The following is a 14,040-nucleotide window of genomic DNA, read 5'->3' on the forward strand; positions in this document are numbered from 1 at the left end:
GTTGTTCCGTTGTAATTTGTCATCTAAGTCATGCCATGATCCGTTTGGCAATGAGTTCGAATCCCAGCATCTCCGATCCGTTTATGATCCTTGGTTCATCAGAACCAGACCAGAGTTCTTTGTTTTCACTTAAGGAGCAAACGCCTACCGCATGCGTCACACTTGAGTTTGGGTATGTTATAATTGAAGTACTTTTAAAGGCAACGTTAAAATCAATTCGCTTGCTGAGTTAGTGTAACAGACAAAACTCTTCCTACCTGAAAAGCCTCGGCGTGACTGTATATCCTTTGAAGTCTCGTGCTTAAACCCGTGAACAACTGAATGCGCCGAGAAAGCCGTGACGTCACTTCCAAGTCATCAAATACCCATGCACTGTTAAAGTAATAGTCAAAGTGGGGCTTTAAAAATAACAACATAGTGTAATAATCGTATGATCATAACTCAAAACACAACTCAGAAAACATATACATGCAGTGAGAGCCCGTGGTCTCTCTCATAAATGAACAAACGGTGTATATAGAACTGTTAAATGTGGGGGCATGGGTGGCCCAGTCGTCTAAGGCGCCGCGATTCGCTGTGCAGAGTTGTGTCCCTTGGGCACGCCAGAAACCTATGATTGTGTGTTCGAATCCAGGTTCGCGCCAATTATGTTTCTAGGTCTGTCAGCACAATACCCGTGCTCGTGGGGGTCACCGAAGTGGTAAACGTCTGAGACCTGCATCACTTCGGGCTTTCCTCCCACATTAAGCTGACACGCCGTGATATAACTGGAATATTGTTAAAACACAACTGCGTTAAACCCAACTCACTCACTCACTCATTCACTGTACAATGTGACAACACAACGGTGTGTGGTATTTGCTATGAATGGTCAAATGACCCTGCTCACATCTCGTCACTGACCTTTGACTTATCCTCTCGTTCATGCCCTCGTGACCTGAACCGTCTGGTTTACCCAACAATGACCGCTTCAACTTGAACGAGAACGAGACGAATCATGTTAAGTTATTCACCGTATATGCGGAGAAATATTATTCATGCAAAAGCAATATGGCAATTGTTCGTCTGAAACAGTAAACTCTCCCCGAAGTAGAAAAAGGGTTGGGTTGTGTTGGGATGGGTGGTGATTATGCTTGCACAAATAAGAAGACCTTGCGGTTATGATTTTAGGATTTTAAAGATAGTCATCGAGTCATAACAAAAGGCAGGAAAAGTAACACGTGGCCTACATATGGCAAAAATGAAATTCCCTTCCTGTACACGCAACGTACAACACCCCGAAATAAAAGGGAGGGGATTAAGCTTAGACCAATTAGCAGACCTTGCGGTTATGATTTTAAAGATAGTCATCGAGTCATACCATAGGCAGGAAGACCTGAAGAAACACGTGGCCTACATATGGCAAAAATGGGGCTCCCTTCTTGCACAAGCCGGATGTACAACTACTTGGTTAAAGGTATACCGCAAAACAAACAATTCATTTGTAAACATTGTATATTACCCTGGGTTTGTGTTACCGAAGTCTGCACGTGAGACGTCTGTGAAAGGGCTGCTCAATTACTTCCTTTTAGAAATTCAAAAGCAACTGTGTTTGATGCACAATCATACACAGTCGAGGGACTCCGGGTAACCTATGCTGGTTGTACGAAGCGACTTAAGGGATCTGATGGTCAGGCAAGTGCGTGCCATACTCAATTATTTACAGGCCGCTGTCAAATAATTGGCATTTAAAACAAACATCTACACATACCAGCACAAACAAACACATACCAGCCTCATTGATACATTTTTCACTGCGTCTATTTCACTATCGCTGATGACGTCATGGTACATCAAAATGGCAGGGTCGAGGTGAAGGTGTTCAACCTTGACCTTCAAGTAAGGAATGGCTGTCTGTTGATACCAGCAGGCGAGATCGGAAATTTCTCTTGGGCTCTGGGTAACAAAAATAAATTGTGAATGAACACACGAAGCAGACGTATAATCAATACCCGAAGTCCGAAGGGGAGTAAAATCTGTGTCGATTCCATGTTTGTTTTTGTCTTCCTCTAATCTGGCTCTAGATAAATATCACCCACATGCGTTCGATTCCGGAAAAGGCCGCATGGTGACACGTGTTCCCTGTGTCAGTCTACTGACTGGGTTCCGTCTAATAAAACGTAGAGAAAATAGACAACTATTCGTGATGTGTGCTTTTCCTTATGGAACAGTTGCTATTTAGATCCGATTTTAATATTTTCAGAACTCTTCAATATTACCCATAGGTTCAAGGGCCTCGGTATAATTACTTCTAGTTATTCGAACTGAGCGATACAATAGTTGCTTCTTGTTGATTGGCTAGTTCACGCCAACTGTGACATTGTTTACATTATTTGCGAAGGGGGCCGTGGAAATCTAATTATTATTTTTCTTTTTTAATTATAGATGATATTTTCCGTCACTGAACATGATCGGAAACCATGGCAACTGAAAATTCTCTTCACCTTACGGTCCTGACGACAAAGATCTTCATATGCCGACTGATAAAATCCTCTGACTGGCCGAGCCGTTTTGTTGCTTGGCAACACGGGCAAATGCACATCCCCTTCACCATCATCTTCATCCAGCTCTTCATAACCGACTGTGAAGAGGATGTCAGGGGCTGGAAGTGGACAATTTTGATACTTTTTACTATTTCCACAACAAATACGTGTCCATTTATTTCGTTCCCTAAAATATGCTCATAATTATTTTAACACATTTTCATATCTTTGTGACTCTTCATCAGATTTCATCACTTGATTAAAAAGCAAAACTTTCAAGAAGTTTCAAAATAGTAAGTTATATACAGTTGACGGTGTCTAGTGAGTGAGTTGGGTTTAACGCCGCTTTTAACATTATTCCAGTTTTACAGCGGCGTGTCGGCTTAATGTGGGAGGAAAGCCCGAAGTGATGCAGGTCTCAGACGTTTACCACTTCGGTGAAACCCACGAGCACGGGTATGGTGCTGACAAACCTAGAAACATAATCGGGGCGAACCGGGATTCGAACCCACAATCATAGGTTTCTGGCGTGCCCAAGGGACGCAACTCTGCACAGCGAATCGCGGCGCCTTAGACGACTGGCCCATCCGTGCCCCCTGACGGTGTCTAAACAGGCCTTTGTCTAATACGACATTATACATCGGTCCCAGCAGAGTGTAGTGATAATGCCATAAAACAATCTGTGTGTAATTCCTCCTTTCTTGTATTCCACGTTCCGGTAATGTTTGATAGTCACAATTACCAATTAACATAGAAAATACCTCTCAGTAATCCGGCACTTTTCAATCACTCAGTCGTAAGCCGTAAACAAATACTCAATTAACGAGGCGTAAGCGAGTCTACCAAATAAACACAGAGAAGGCTGGTATCGGTACATATCTAAGCATATTTAACGCCGCAGTCAGCAATATTCCCATTCGTGACCAGCTCGTGTTATTCCGGGACAAGCCGAATGGGGTATATTTGTAGATGCAAGACATAAGTAAAATCAAAAATTATATCTGAGGGATTCTTTGACGAAGAACTTGAAATCATACGCGCATTCTGATTGGTGGGGACGAGTCTTCTTGCAGGTTACGGGAAGGGGCGAGTGGTGACGAATGCAATATTCCTGCTGCATCACAACAGCGTGTAAAGAATTGTGTCAGAGTCAGGCAAACCAAGATTGACAGCCCAAACCGCTGTGAAATATTCAGAAAGGTTACATTATAACCACCTGGGCACCGTTCCAGAAAGCGATTTTAGCGCTATGATTGTCGTAAACCAGTGTTAAAGTATGGGAGTTACGATCACCTTAGCGCTAAGATGGCTTTGTGGAACGGGGCCCTGATCATTATATTCGTAAGTCTGTTATAGGCATTTAGGAGCTGGGAGGCCATGAATACATGACACTTTTAATGGATAGCAACTTATTTTATTCTTTATCACGACGTTTCAGAACTACTTCTTGCTCCTTCATCAAGTGAAAGTTCAGTAAGTATTAACTCTATGCACTTACTCAGCATTCACCTGATGGAGGAGCAAGAATTGCCGTAAAACGTCGTGATGAAGACGAAAAGAACTTGCTCGCCCTGCTCCCTGTGATAAAAATAGCATAGGCGGACCCAGAGGTTGGGCCTAGGGCGTCCCCCCCCCCCCCCCCCACACCACACCCCCACCACACACACACACACACACACACACACACACACACACACACACACACACACACACACACACACACACACACACACACACACACACACACAACACAAACACCTTTGAAAAACAAATGTAGTATGTTGTAGGCAGTAAAATTATCTGAGAGATGATTTTGATATTTTGGACCCCCTCTTTTAAATATGCTGGATCCGCCCTTGCATAGGCTTTCCTATATGTTGTTTTACGCAACAGCATCAAAGACCGACCGACTGTGGTCTGAACATAACAAGATGGCAGTTCAGACGTTTACTATTATACAGTTTCCTACTCGTCTTTGTAAAGTTTCAGGGGGCACGGGTGGCCCAGTCGTCTAAGGCGCCGCGATTCGCTGTGCAGAGTTGCGTCCCTTGGGCACGCCAGAAACCTATGATTGTGTGTTCGAATCCCGGTTCGCCCCGATTATGTTTCTAGGTTTGTCAGCACCATACCCGTGCTCGTGGGTTTCACCGAAGTGGTAAACGTCTGAGACCTGCACGACTTCGGACTTTCCTCCCACATTAAGCTGACACGCCGTGATATAACTTGAATAATGTTAAAAGCGGCGTTAAACCCAACTCACTCACTCACTCAATTGTAAATTTCAGATACATACCATACATTTCAGACTTTACAAAGACACTGAGGTATAAGAAGATTACTGAAAACAGTGGATACTTTTATCGTATTTCTTTATGCAAAACTTTTAAAAATAATTATTTTTCAACACATCAACATATTCGACATCTTACATCAAAACCGGTAATCTACGATACTGCATTAAGATATTCCTCAACTGATTTTATCTGCCCTTCACACACAAAAAGTCATTTGAAGCTCTAGTGAGTGAGTATGGCTTTATACCGCTTCTAGCTACATTCCAGCAATATCACGACGGGGACACCTAGCATTTGCCATGTTGCATTGAAACAGTTAATGCTTTATGAATAAGTTCACTAATTTGTAATTGGTGATATTGTGTGTTCTTTACACGAGTATAAGTAAAATTAGCTGCGAGGTTGGTATTGATAAATTGAATTCACACAGTTGGATACACCAGCCCTGTAAAGGCCGACAGGGGCAGACTAACAACGATCATTCCTAGGTGTTCACCCTTCAGACACAACACGTCAAATACAGACTAAAGCCGGAACTGATGCATGTACTCTAATCCACTCAGTCTGCCGGCTGAGTGGGACTTGCGATAAGCACTTTCCTCCGAAAGGTGATCAACCACATTAAATATAATACATGTTCTGATGACAGTCATATATACTACTGAAAAGAAGTTAAAGAGCACCCGATCATTTCATAGTGCACTAGTTAATCTGCCAAAGCAGCTTATCTATAATAGTACTATACAAAGATCGGTTTTCTGTTACTTCTTTTCAGAGTATACCCGATTATCATATATTACAATACTAGTAGTTAATCTGTCATGGCAGATTAACTATTAAAAACTGAAGATCGGGTGTTCTTTAACTATTTTCCAGTAGTATACATAGTCTTTTCGGAACTCTTTTCACATATTGTTAGGGGCGGTCGGGTAGCCTAGTGGTTAAAGCGTTCGCTCGTCACGCCGAAGACCCGGGTTCGATTCCCAACATGGGTACAATGTGTGAAGCCCATTTCTGGCGTCCCCCGCCGTGATATTGCTGGAATATTGCTAAAATGGGCGTAAAACCATACTCACTCACATATTGTTATTTCTTTATATTAGAAATTGCAAAAATTGAAGACGGTATTTCTACCTTCAGAGACCACGTGACCGTTGTATCTCTTCGCCTCGATCTGAAATAACGCAAAAGACTATAAATACATAGTTGACCCTCATGTGCATGTTCTACGGAGAGATTCGTCTTTTCAATACCAGTGCCTAGACAAAGAAAAGTTCACGAAAACACGAGAGGCTTAACGCCGTAGACGCGCCAATTGTTCTATCATTAAAAACATCACTTCAGGTGAGGTGAGCCAATATGGGGTTTAACGTCGCGTTAAATATTATTTCGCTCTGATGCACACGTGTGTGGCTGCTTGTACTAGTCTGGACTTATGCCGGTGTTTATAGTGCTATTTATAGCCCCCTGAGATGCCAAGCCACAGTTTAAATAGGATATCCCACATAGACACATTATACTGATTCCGGGCCGATCAGTCCTTGTTTTGTCCCGTTAATGCAGGGCAGTGTAACAAGTACCATCGTTTATGGGTATGACGCTGGCAGGGAATCAAACCACCGAGAGTCCCTTCTCCGGGAGGACGCTATATCCACTGCACATGGGATGCGGTCTGTCGTTTCAGGGAAATAATTTCTGCCCTAAATATGCATATTAATAAAAGCGACGAAACCCTTTCCAAATCATAAGACAACATTTTTCGTTAAAAGCTAGATAACATGACACATGTTTAATTTGCAAGTAGGAGGCGAGCGTTATTTAAATGTTTGCTCACCTTTTCTTCCACCTCTCTTAGTCTGTGATGTACGTCTTTCAGTAGCCTTTCTTGATCGCGCATTTCTTCTAGTCTTGTAATGGAGATGTTGAGCCACATCCGGGCATCGTGTGCAGTGTGATGGTGATGCACTTCCTCTCCAAGAACAAAGAGCTCATCTGCATCAAGAGGCGTTGTTTGAGTGTGGAGTAATCTCCCTTTGGCAACGTCATCGGGGTCAAGGTCATAAGTGTGCAACAACTTTGTGAGAGCTATCGCCGACCCTGTGACGTCTTCATGAGAAGGCCACGACGACACGGAGTTGATGGAAGAACGAATCTGCTTGAGAAAACCTAAACAAATTATATTGTAAATTATTATTATTATATGAACCCAAGAATAGAAGCACACATAATGAAGATTATAAATATCGAAGCTTCTACCAGTGGTACTGAGGATTCGCCTAGTTATTGGGTGATGGATTCTTTCTTTGGGTGAGGGGGACGGTTGGCCACGTTGTCTAAGGCGACGAAAGTCTCTGTTCGGAAGTGTAGTCGGTTGGGCGTACGTTTGATTTCCAGAGCATGACTAATTGTCTGACTTGGATTCATCTTAGTAGAAACGAGGATTCAACTTAGTAGAAACGTGGATTCATCTTAGTATGAAACGTTTCCGATATGCATTTATTTCGGTTTGTCTTTCACATTAGCCCGATACACCTTGATATAACCAAAATACTAACAATTAACGAAAAACCGTTATGAGTAAGCGTCCACTGCTGACATGTCAGTATACAACCTTTATCAAACATGATACGTTATCCAATACCATAATATAGTGTGACGTTAACACTTGTATTTCGAAAGAATATTTTATGCCAAACATGTTAACATCGGGCAATATATCTGGAACATGCAAGGCTATCAAAGATGTCTTGTATGTCTTCACACGAACACCTGGGCCCACTTGCACAAAGCGATCTTAGCGCTAAAATGATCGTAACTCCCATACTTTAACAAAGGCTAAGATAGTCTTAGCGCTAAGATCGCTTTGTGCAAGTGGGCCCTGGAGACATTACTGATTTTAAGTGATTCATTCATAGAATATATACCTCTTATTTGCATTTTACCCCCAATGGAATTTGTGTTTCGTAGGAAAATGGGGATTTTTTTCCGACGTTTGCGTTTTGTATGCATAAGCGGCCTTGGAGATTAATGTCTCAGTCCTCAGCCATCAATCAAGTCTTGTGCCAGTGGTTGACATATACTCACTTATCGAAGCGTCTCTGATGTCACAGTCCCCGCGCACCCTGGTGGCTCTCTGCCATCCGTCCACAAGGCGCCACAGGAACCGGAAGCCGTTGACGGGATTCTCGAGGTAAGCTGGGTTGTCGCACGCTAGTTGATTCAGGGGGCGCGTGGATGACAAGAACCTGAAAGGTATACCTCTGGCATGATGGAAAGTTGCAGTAACAAACTCGTAGTAATGATAAGCATCGATCTCGGCGTGGATGGTAGTGTGTGAGTGTGTGAGTGAGTGAGTGAGTGAGTGAGTGTGTGTGTGTGTGAGTGAGTGAGTGAGTGCGTGCGTGCGTGCGTGCGTGCGTACGTGAGTGAATGAGTGAGTGAGTGAGTGAGCGAGTGAGTGTGATAGAGAGAGAGACAAGAGGTACACACATTTCCTAAAGGTGTCGGCCCAGATAGAAAACACAAATAGTATGCTAAAAGTGTCGGCCCAAACGGTAGGCACACATAGTATACTAAAGTGCCGGCCCAAACGGTAGGCACACATAGTTTACTAAAAGTGTCGGCCCAAACAGGAGGCACACATAGTTTACTAAAAGTGTCGTCCCAAACGGTAGGCACACATAATATATAAAAAAGTGTAGTCCCAAACAGCAGGCACACATAGTATACTAAAAGTGTCGGCCCAAACGGTAGGCACACATATTATACAAAAATGCCGGCCCAAACAGGAGGCACACATAGTTTACTAAAAGTGTCCGCCCAAACGGTAGGCACACATAATGCATAAAAAGTGTCGACCCAAACGGTAGGGACACAAATTATACTAAAAGTGTCGGCCCAAACAGAGGTGAACCTATTCTTCTAAAACTGACCAGACACGTTGTCGAGCATATGCCGCGCTGAACCAAACACGCGGTTGCACCATCATGAGAAGACGAGTGAGTATGGTTTTACGCCGCTTTTAGCAATATTCCAGCAATATCACGGCGGGGGACACCAGAAATGAGCTTCACACATTGTACCCATGTCGTGAATCGAACCCGGGTATTGGGCGTGACGAGCGAACGCTTTAACCACTAGGCTACCCGACCGCCCCCATGAGAAGATGCTATCAGATCAGTACCGTGCGTGCCTCTTTCAGGCACTTTATATCCCATGAGATCGATGATTTGTATTCGATCTAGGTGTTATTAATAAATCATAACGGAGACAATTTGCGTCATTGATTGTGCATCGAGCGCCCATGGAGAACAGAGTGTTGCGAGACCCGCAATCTTTCGTCCCTCTGTACCATGTGCATGTGTGCGTGCATGCGTGCATGCGTGCATGCGTGTGTGTGTCTTTGCGATGGTTTGTGTGCGTGAAACGGAAAGGGTTAAGAGCTAAATTTTTGTTACGTGGTCTGATGTAAATATTCATTCAAGGTCATTGCATAGTCAAACCATGTATGAAACTCAGACAATGTCTGTTACTAATTGACTTAATTAAAAATTGCCCGGAGTCTAGTTCCTATCTTAATTGATCCCTCCAATAGAAATTCTTTTTATACCTTTGACGGTAACTCCAGTGCATATCTATCTTGATATAATAGGCTGCCAAGTACTTATTTGATTTGTTTTAAATAAGAACACTGTCTAACCACGTGTAGAAACAAACATATGCTTGTTATCCATTTACCATTTATGTAAATTGAATAGAATGATCTTGATATATGCCTATTAATGGATTAACAGAATTAGTTAATATAGATTGTGTAGATAGCCCCCAGGCAAAATTGGATGTTGTAATTGGAATGGACCTTTAACATGTACAACACCCGGCGTTGTATAGATATATATCCTTATTCAAAAGCACGCATGCTCCGGTGTAAGCAAACAGTAGCGGCAAAGTCTGTCGCTCGGTGCCAGTTATTGTGCAGCGAATAATGGTAAAACCTTGAACCTTGAATCTATCAGGTAGCATGAGGCCCGCATTTCATCTATATTGATTGCTGTACGATCACACACATTGACAAACTTTAATTAAACCCGACACGGCAATGTTGTGCAAGAAAAGGCAATTAGTTGCCAGAGGCTGCAAACAATGCAAATATAGCCGTGTTTGACCCTCGTCCGAAGGTAAACAGGTTTGTGGTTGTCGTTATATGGCTCCCTTCTTAACTTTGGTTAGTCACAAATAAAAATAGTAAGGCCTTAATTGATTCATTTCTTCGTGGAACAAAAGCTTTCAGATTAATAAAAATTGTATTTTTGAGGTAATTGTTGAGAAATCGACGTTAAAGTCGTTAACGTCACGTTTTTTTACAAATATTTTGTTAAATACAGTATTAGATTTCAGAAACTTTAAAATAATTTTTTCAAATCCATAAATCAGAAGTTGAAAATGTTTTGCATAATCAAACTATATGACACGTTTCGGAACTTCGAAGATGAGAAAAGCGATAGTTCCGAATGCAACTAATAAAGACCACGCCTATGCTTTTGCGGATATTTGATACACCCTGTCATGCCATGGCATATGCGCCTAATAAGTGGGCAATGTGTTTTCCGTGAGATATTTTAGTTGCTGACATTGAAATTTCCGAATTGGGCTGAAAATGAAATGAAGCGGATTCGGTTTAGAAAATTGATTAAATTTTGTTCAAAACCCCACGCATCTTTCCTTTAGACTGGGCGGGCAATGTCTGAGTTTCACGTAGAGAGGTGTCGTTCCGGAGTAAAGATCTTATTTTAACGCGATTGTCACTGACCTACTAAGAAATCGATAGGACTCTTCATATGGTACATATTTGAAAAAATATCATTCCAATTCGGCGTTTTCTATTTAGAAGTTGTACTTTTTGATGAAATCCGTCCTGGCGACCAGCAATACTGTTCCTGATGAATTGATAAAAATGTACACAAATGCAACAAAAGCCCCGCCCACATATAACAATAGTGCGATTGTAGGTGTGGCCTAATTGTTTTTCAGGTTTATTGAAACATAAACGCTTTGTTTGCAAATCAAATGTCATGGAATAACTTTCAATTTATGTATTTCCTGATCAAGGTAACACAACATACTCCACTTAATATTGCCATTGTATTCATTTAGTGCAGCGGAGAATTTAGGTTGAGTGATTGGAAATCGTATTAAACCCTACAAAGCTAGATACTCATTGAAAGAAAATGTCATGAGAGACAAGAATAATAAATTACGTATCTCATAAAGGATGCTTGGTTTCTACTAGCTAACACTACCACCTTGAAGTTCATCCCACTTACACGCATGGGCAACGTGAGAAGCAGCCCGTGTGGACCGGTTTGGTCACGTGCATGCAGGTGTGTGTGTGAGTGTGAGTGTGAGTGTGTGTGTGTGTGTGTGTGTGTGTGTGTGTGTGTGTGTGTGTGTGTGTGTGTGCGCGCACTTGGGTTTAACGCCGCGTCCAAGATTAGTGCACTTATAAAGCAAGGTGCATGCAAGTGTGTGTGTGTGTGTGTGTGCTTAGGTTTAACACAGCGTCCAATATTATTGCACTTAAAAAGCAAGGTGCATGCAAGTGTGTGTGTGTGTGTGTGTGTGTGTGTGTGTGTGTGTGTGCTTGGGTTTAACGCCGCGTCCAAGATTAGTGCACTTATAAAGCAAGGTGCATGCAAGTGTGTGTGTGAGAGTGAGTGAGTGAGTGTGTGTGAGAGTGAGTGAGTGAGTGAGTGAGTGAGTGAGTGTGTGTGTGTGTGTGTGTGTGTGTGTGTGTGTGTGTGTGTGTGTGTGTGTGTGTGTGTGTGTGTGTGTGTGTGTGTTGCTGATTGTACTAGTCCGGACTGATGCCGATTTTAGTGCTAGCACACTGAGATACCATGCCGCAGTTCAACATGAATACCCTACTCAGACACAGTATAGACGACTAGTCCTTGTTTTAACCCCTTAATGTCGAGCGCCAGACAGGACAACAACAAGTACCATCTTTTAAAGTCTTGTGGTTTGATGCAGCCTGGGATCGAACCGTCGACCTTCTGCTCTTAGGGCAGACACTCTTTCCACTAGACCACGGAGGCGGTCTTATGGTGAGTGAGTGAGTTTGGCTAAATGCTTAGGAAAGGTTTTACGAGAAATCTTTTGGTAACAACCACGAGCATAGGTATGGCGCTGACAAACAATAATCAGGGCAAATCTCGGATTCGAACTCACGAACGTAGATTTCCAGCAAGCTTTAATTTGGAGGGGGTAAATTTCGCACATCGAAATGCAGCGCCTTAGGCGACAAAGCTTCACGTGCCCATCTCTTCCGTTAAATGATCCGTGTGTTGACAAGTGGTATGTGGTAAAGGATACGCCAGGGATATGGATTCCCCAGGCAACACAGGAACAATCAGCACTTAACATAAAACACACGAGCCTGTCCAGAAGACAAAACAGTTTTTGTTGAGCTCACAGTTATCTCCGCCACGCCAAGTTGGCTTGTTTCTGCCGAAGAAACTGTTTTTGTTTTTCAGTTCCTTAGAGGAGAAGCAGAACAACATTAAAATTTGATTTGCGCTCAATCGTATTTGTAAGCCTGTTGTTGCACCATTGTCTGGTATTGTAGACCCGTGGCGAAGACGCGCACCACGCGTACTGCTAATGTGTACACGGATTGCAGACTCGTCAATTACTTCAATTGATTCCTGGCTGTCTAATGGATAGAGTGCTTCCTTATTATGCCCATTGCTAGAGGTATCCGGGTATGTGATGCTTCAAAAGACAACTATAGACACAAGCAGTTGACTGAGTGTAGTTGGTTCGTGGACAGGTTCGTGGTAGCATTGAGAACACGAGGTGTAAGAAATCCATTGTGTTGATAGATATATAAGCCGTACAAATAGATGGTCTTTCCTTCAATATTATAATAAGTACGTGAATAAAAAAGGTAAAGGAGTTTGTTGTATTTTGCAAGATGGTGTCTAGTCACTGAATGGTTTACTTTATGTATAGATGAAGAATGGTATACACATTATCAGGCAATGTTTTATTTAAACATAATTTATACTTGAAATTCCTTCCTATGCGATGCAGCGAAACGAAGTTTTTTTCAAATCTTAGCCTTCGTATTTTTCTTAACTTCATATTGTAGTTTGCTCACTTAATGTTATAATCAAGAAAACAACACACAACAACTTCATTTTTCTTCTAACGGAGGATGTGTATCGGAGGCCTTTCCCCTTGGAAATACAGCACTGATGAGACTTTATTCAATAAAAAAAAAAAAAGGGGGGGGGGGGGGGGGGGGGGGGGGGGGGGGGGGGGGCACGGGTGGCCCAGTCGTCTAAGGCGCCGCGATTCGCTGTGCAGAGTTGCGTTCCTTGGGCACGCCAGAAACCTATGATTGTGGGTTCGTATCCCGGTTCGGACCGTTTATGTTTCTAGGTTTGTCAGAACCATACCCGTGCTCTTTGGTTTCATCGAAGTGGTAAACGTCTGAGACCTGCATCACTTCGGGTTCTCCTCCCACATTAAGCTGACACGCCGTGATATAACTGGAATAATGTTAAAAGCGACGCTAAACACAAAGTCACTCACTCACTCAATCAAAGGGACAAAATCATTTCCATAATCATATGAAAGCTCTACTTATTGAGTCCTTTGTACTATTCCGACTACATCATCAACATGTGTTTATTAATCACTGTCAGATAGTGATGATACCAGGTGTTCGCGAAAAGGTGAGCGTATCCTGCCCAGAACACCTGATTGTCTTTTAAGAAGGGTTAAGGAAGCTTATTGCACAGACAGGTGCCAATTGTCAGATATCATAACGAATGGTCACGTGGATAGGTACAAGTGGATTGTTTTTGGAGGGTAAGTATCGGAGGATGAGTGTGTGTTAGTGGATGGGTATCGGTGATGGGTATCGGTTGATGGGTATCGGTGATGGGTATCGGTTGATGGGTATCGGTGATGGGTATCGGTGATGGGTATCGGTGGATGGTTATCGGTGGATGGTTATCGGTGGAGAGATATCGGTGATGGGTGTCGGTGGATGGGTGTCAATGGATAGATATCGGTGATGGGTATCGGTGGATGTTATCAGTGGATGGATATCGGTGATGGGTATCGGTGGATGGTTATCGGTGGATGGTTATCGGTGGAGAGATATCGGTGATGGGTGTCGGTGGATGGGTGTCAATGGATAGATATCGGTGATGGGT

At 42.8% G+C, this 14,040-nt stretch overlaps 1 protein-coding gene across 1 annotated transcript in view; it reads right to left on the bottom strand.

Moving 5' to 3' along the window:
- The window catches only part of LOC124144492 (prolyl 4-hydroxylase subunit alpha-1-like), a 33,799-nt gene that overhangs the window by 5,182 nt on the left and 14,577 nt on the right, over nucleotides 1–14,040 (bottom strand). The window contains exons 2-8 of the mRNA XM_046513914.2: nucleotides 7,901–8,061; nucleotides 6,651–6,982; nucleotides 5,951–5,990; nucleotides 2,484–2,641; nucleotides 1,771–1,935; nucleotides 904–974; nucleotides 258–372 (exon numbers count right to left, since the gene is read on the bottom strand). Of these exons, the coding sequence (XP_046369870.2) occupies nucleotides 258–372; nucleotides 904–974; nucleotides 1,771–1,935; nucleotides 2,484–2,641; nucleotides 5,951–5,990; nucleotides 6,651–6,982; nucleotides 7,901–8,061 (1,042 nt within the window). The remainder of the gene's footprint in view (nucleotides 1–257; nucleotides 373–903; nucleotides 975–1,770; nucleotides 1,936–2,483; nucleotides 2,642–5,950; nucleotides 5,991–6,650; nucleotides 6,983–7,900; nucleotides 8,062–14,040) is intronic.

This window comes from Haliotis rufescens, unplaced genomic scaffold (assembly GCF_023055435.1).
Source record: "Haliotis rufescens isolate VD_foot unplaced genomic scaffold, xgHalRufe1.0.p SCAF_7, whole genome shotgun sequence".
NCBI lineage: Eukaryota > Metazoa > Mollusca > Gastropoda > Lepetellida > Haliotidae > Haliotis > Haliotis rufescens.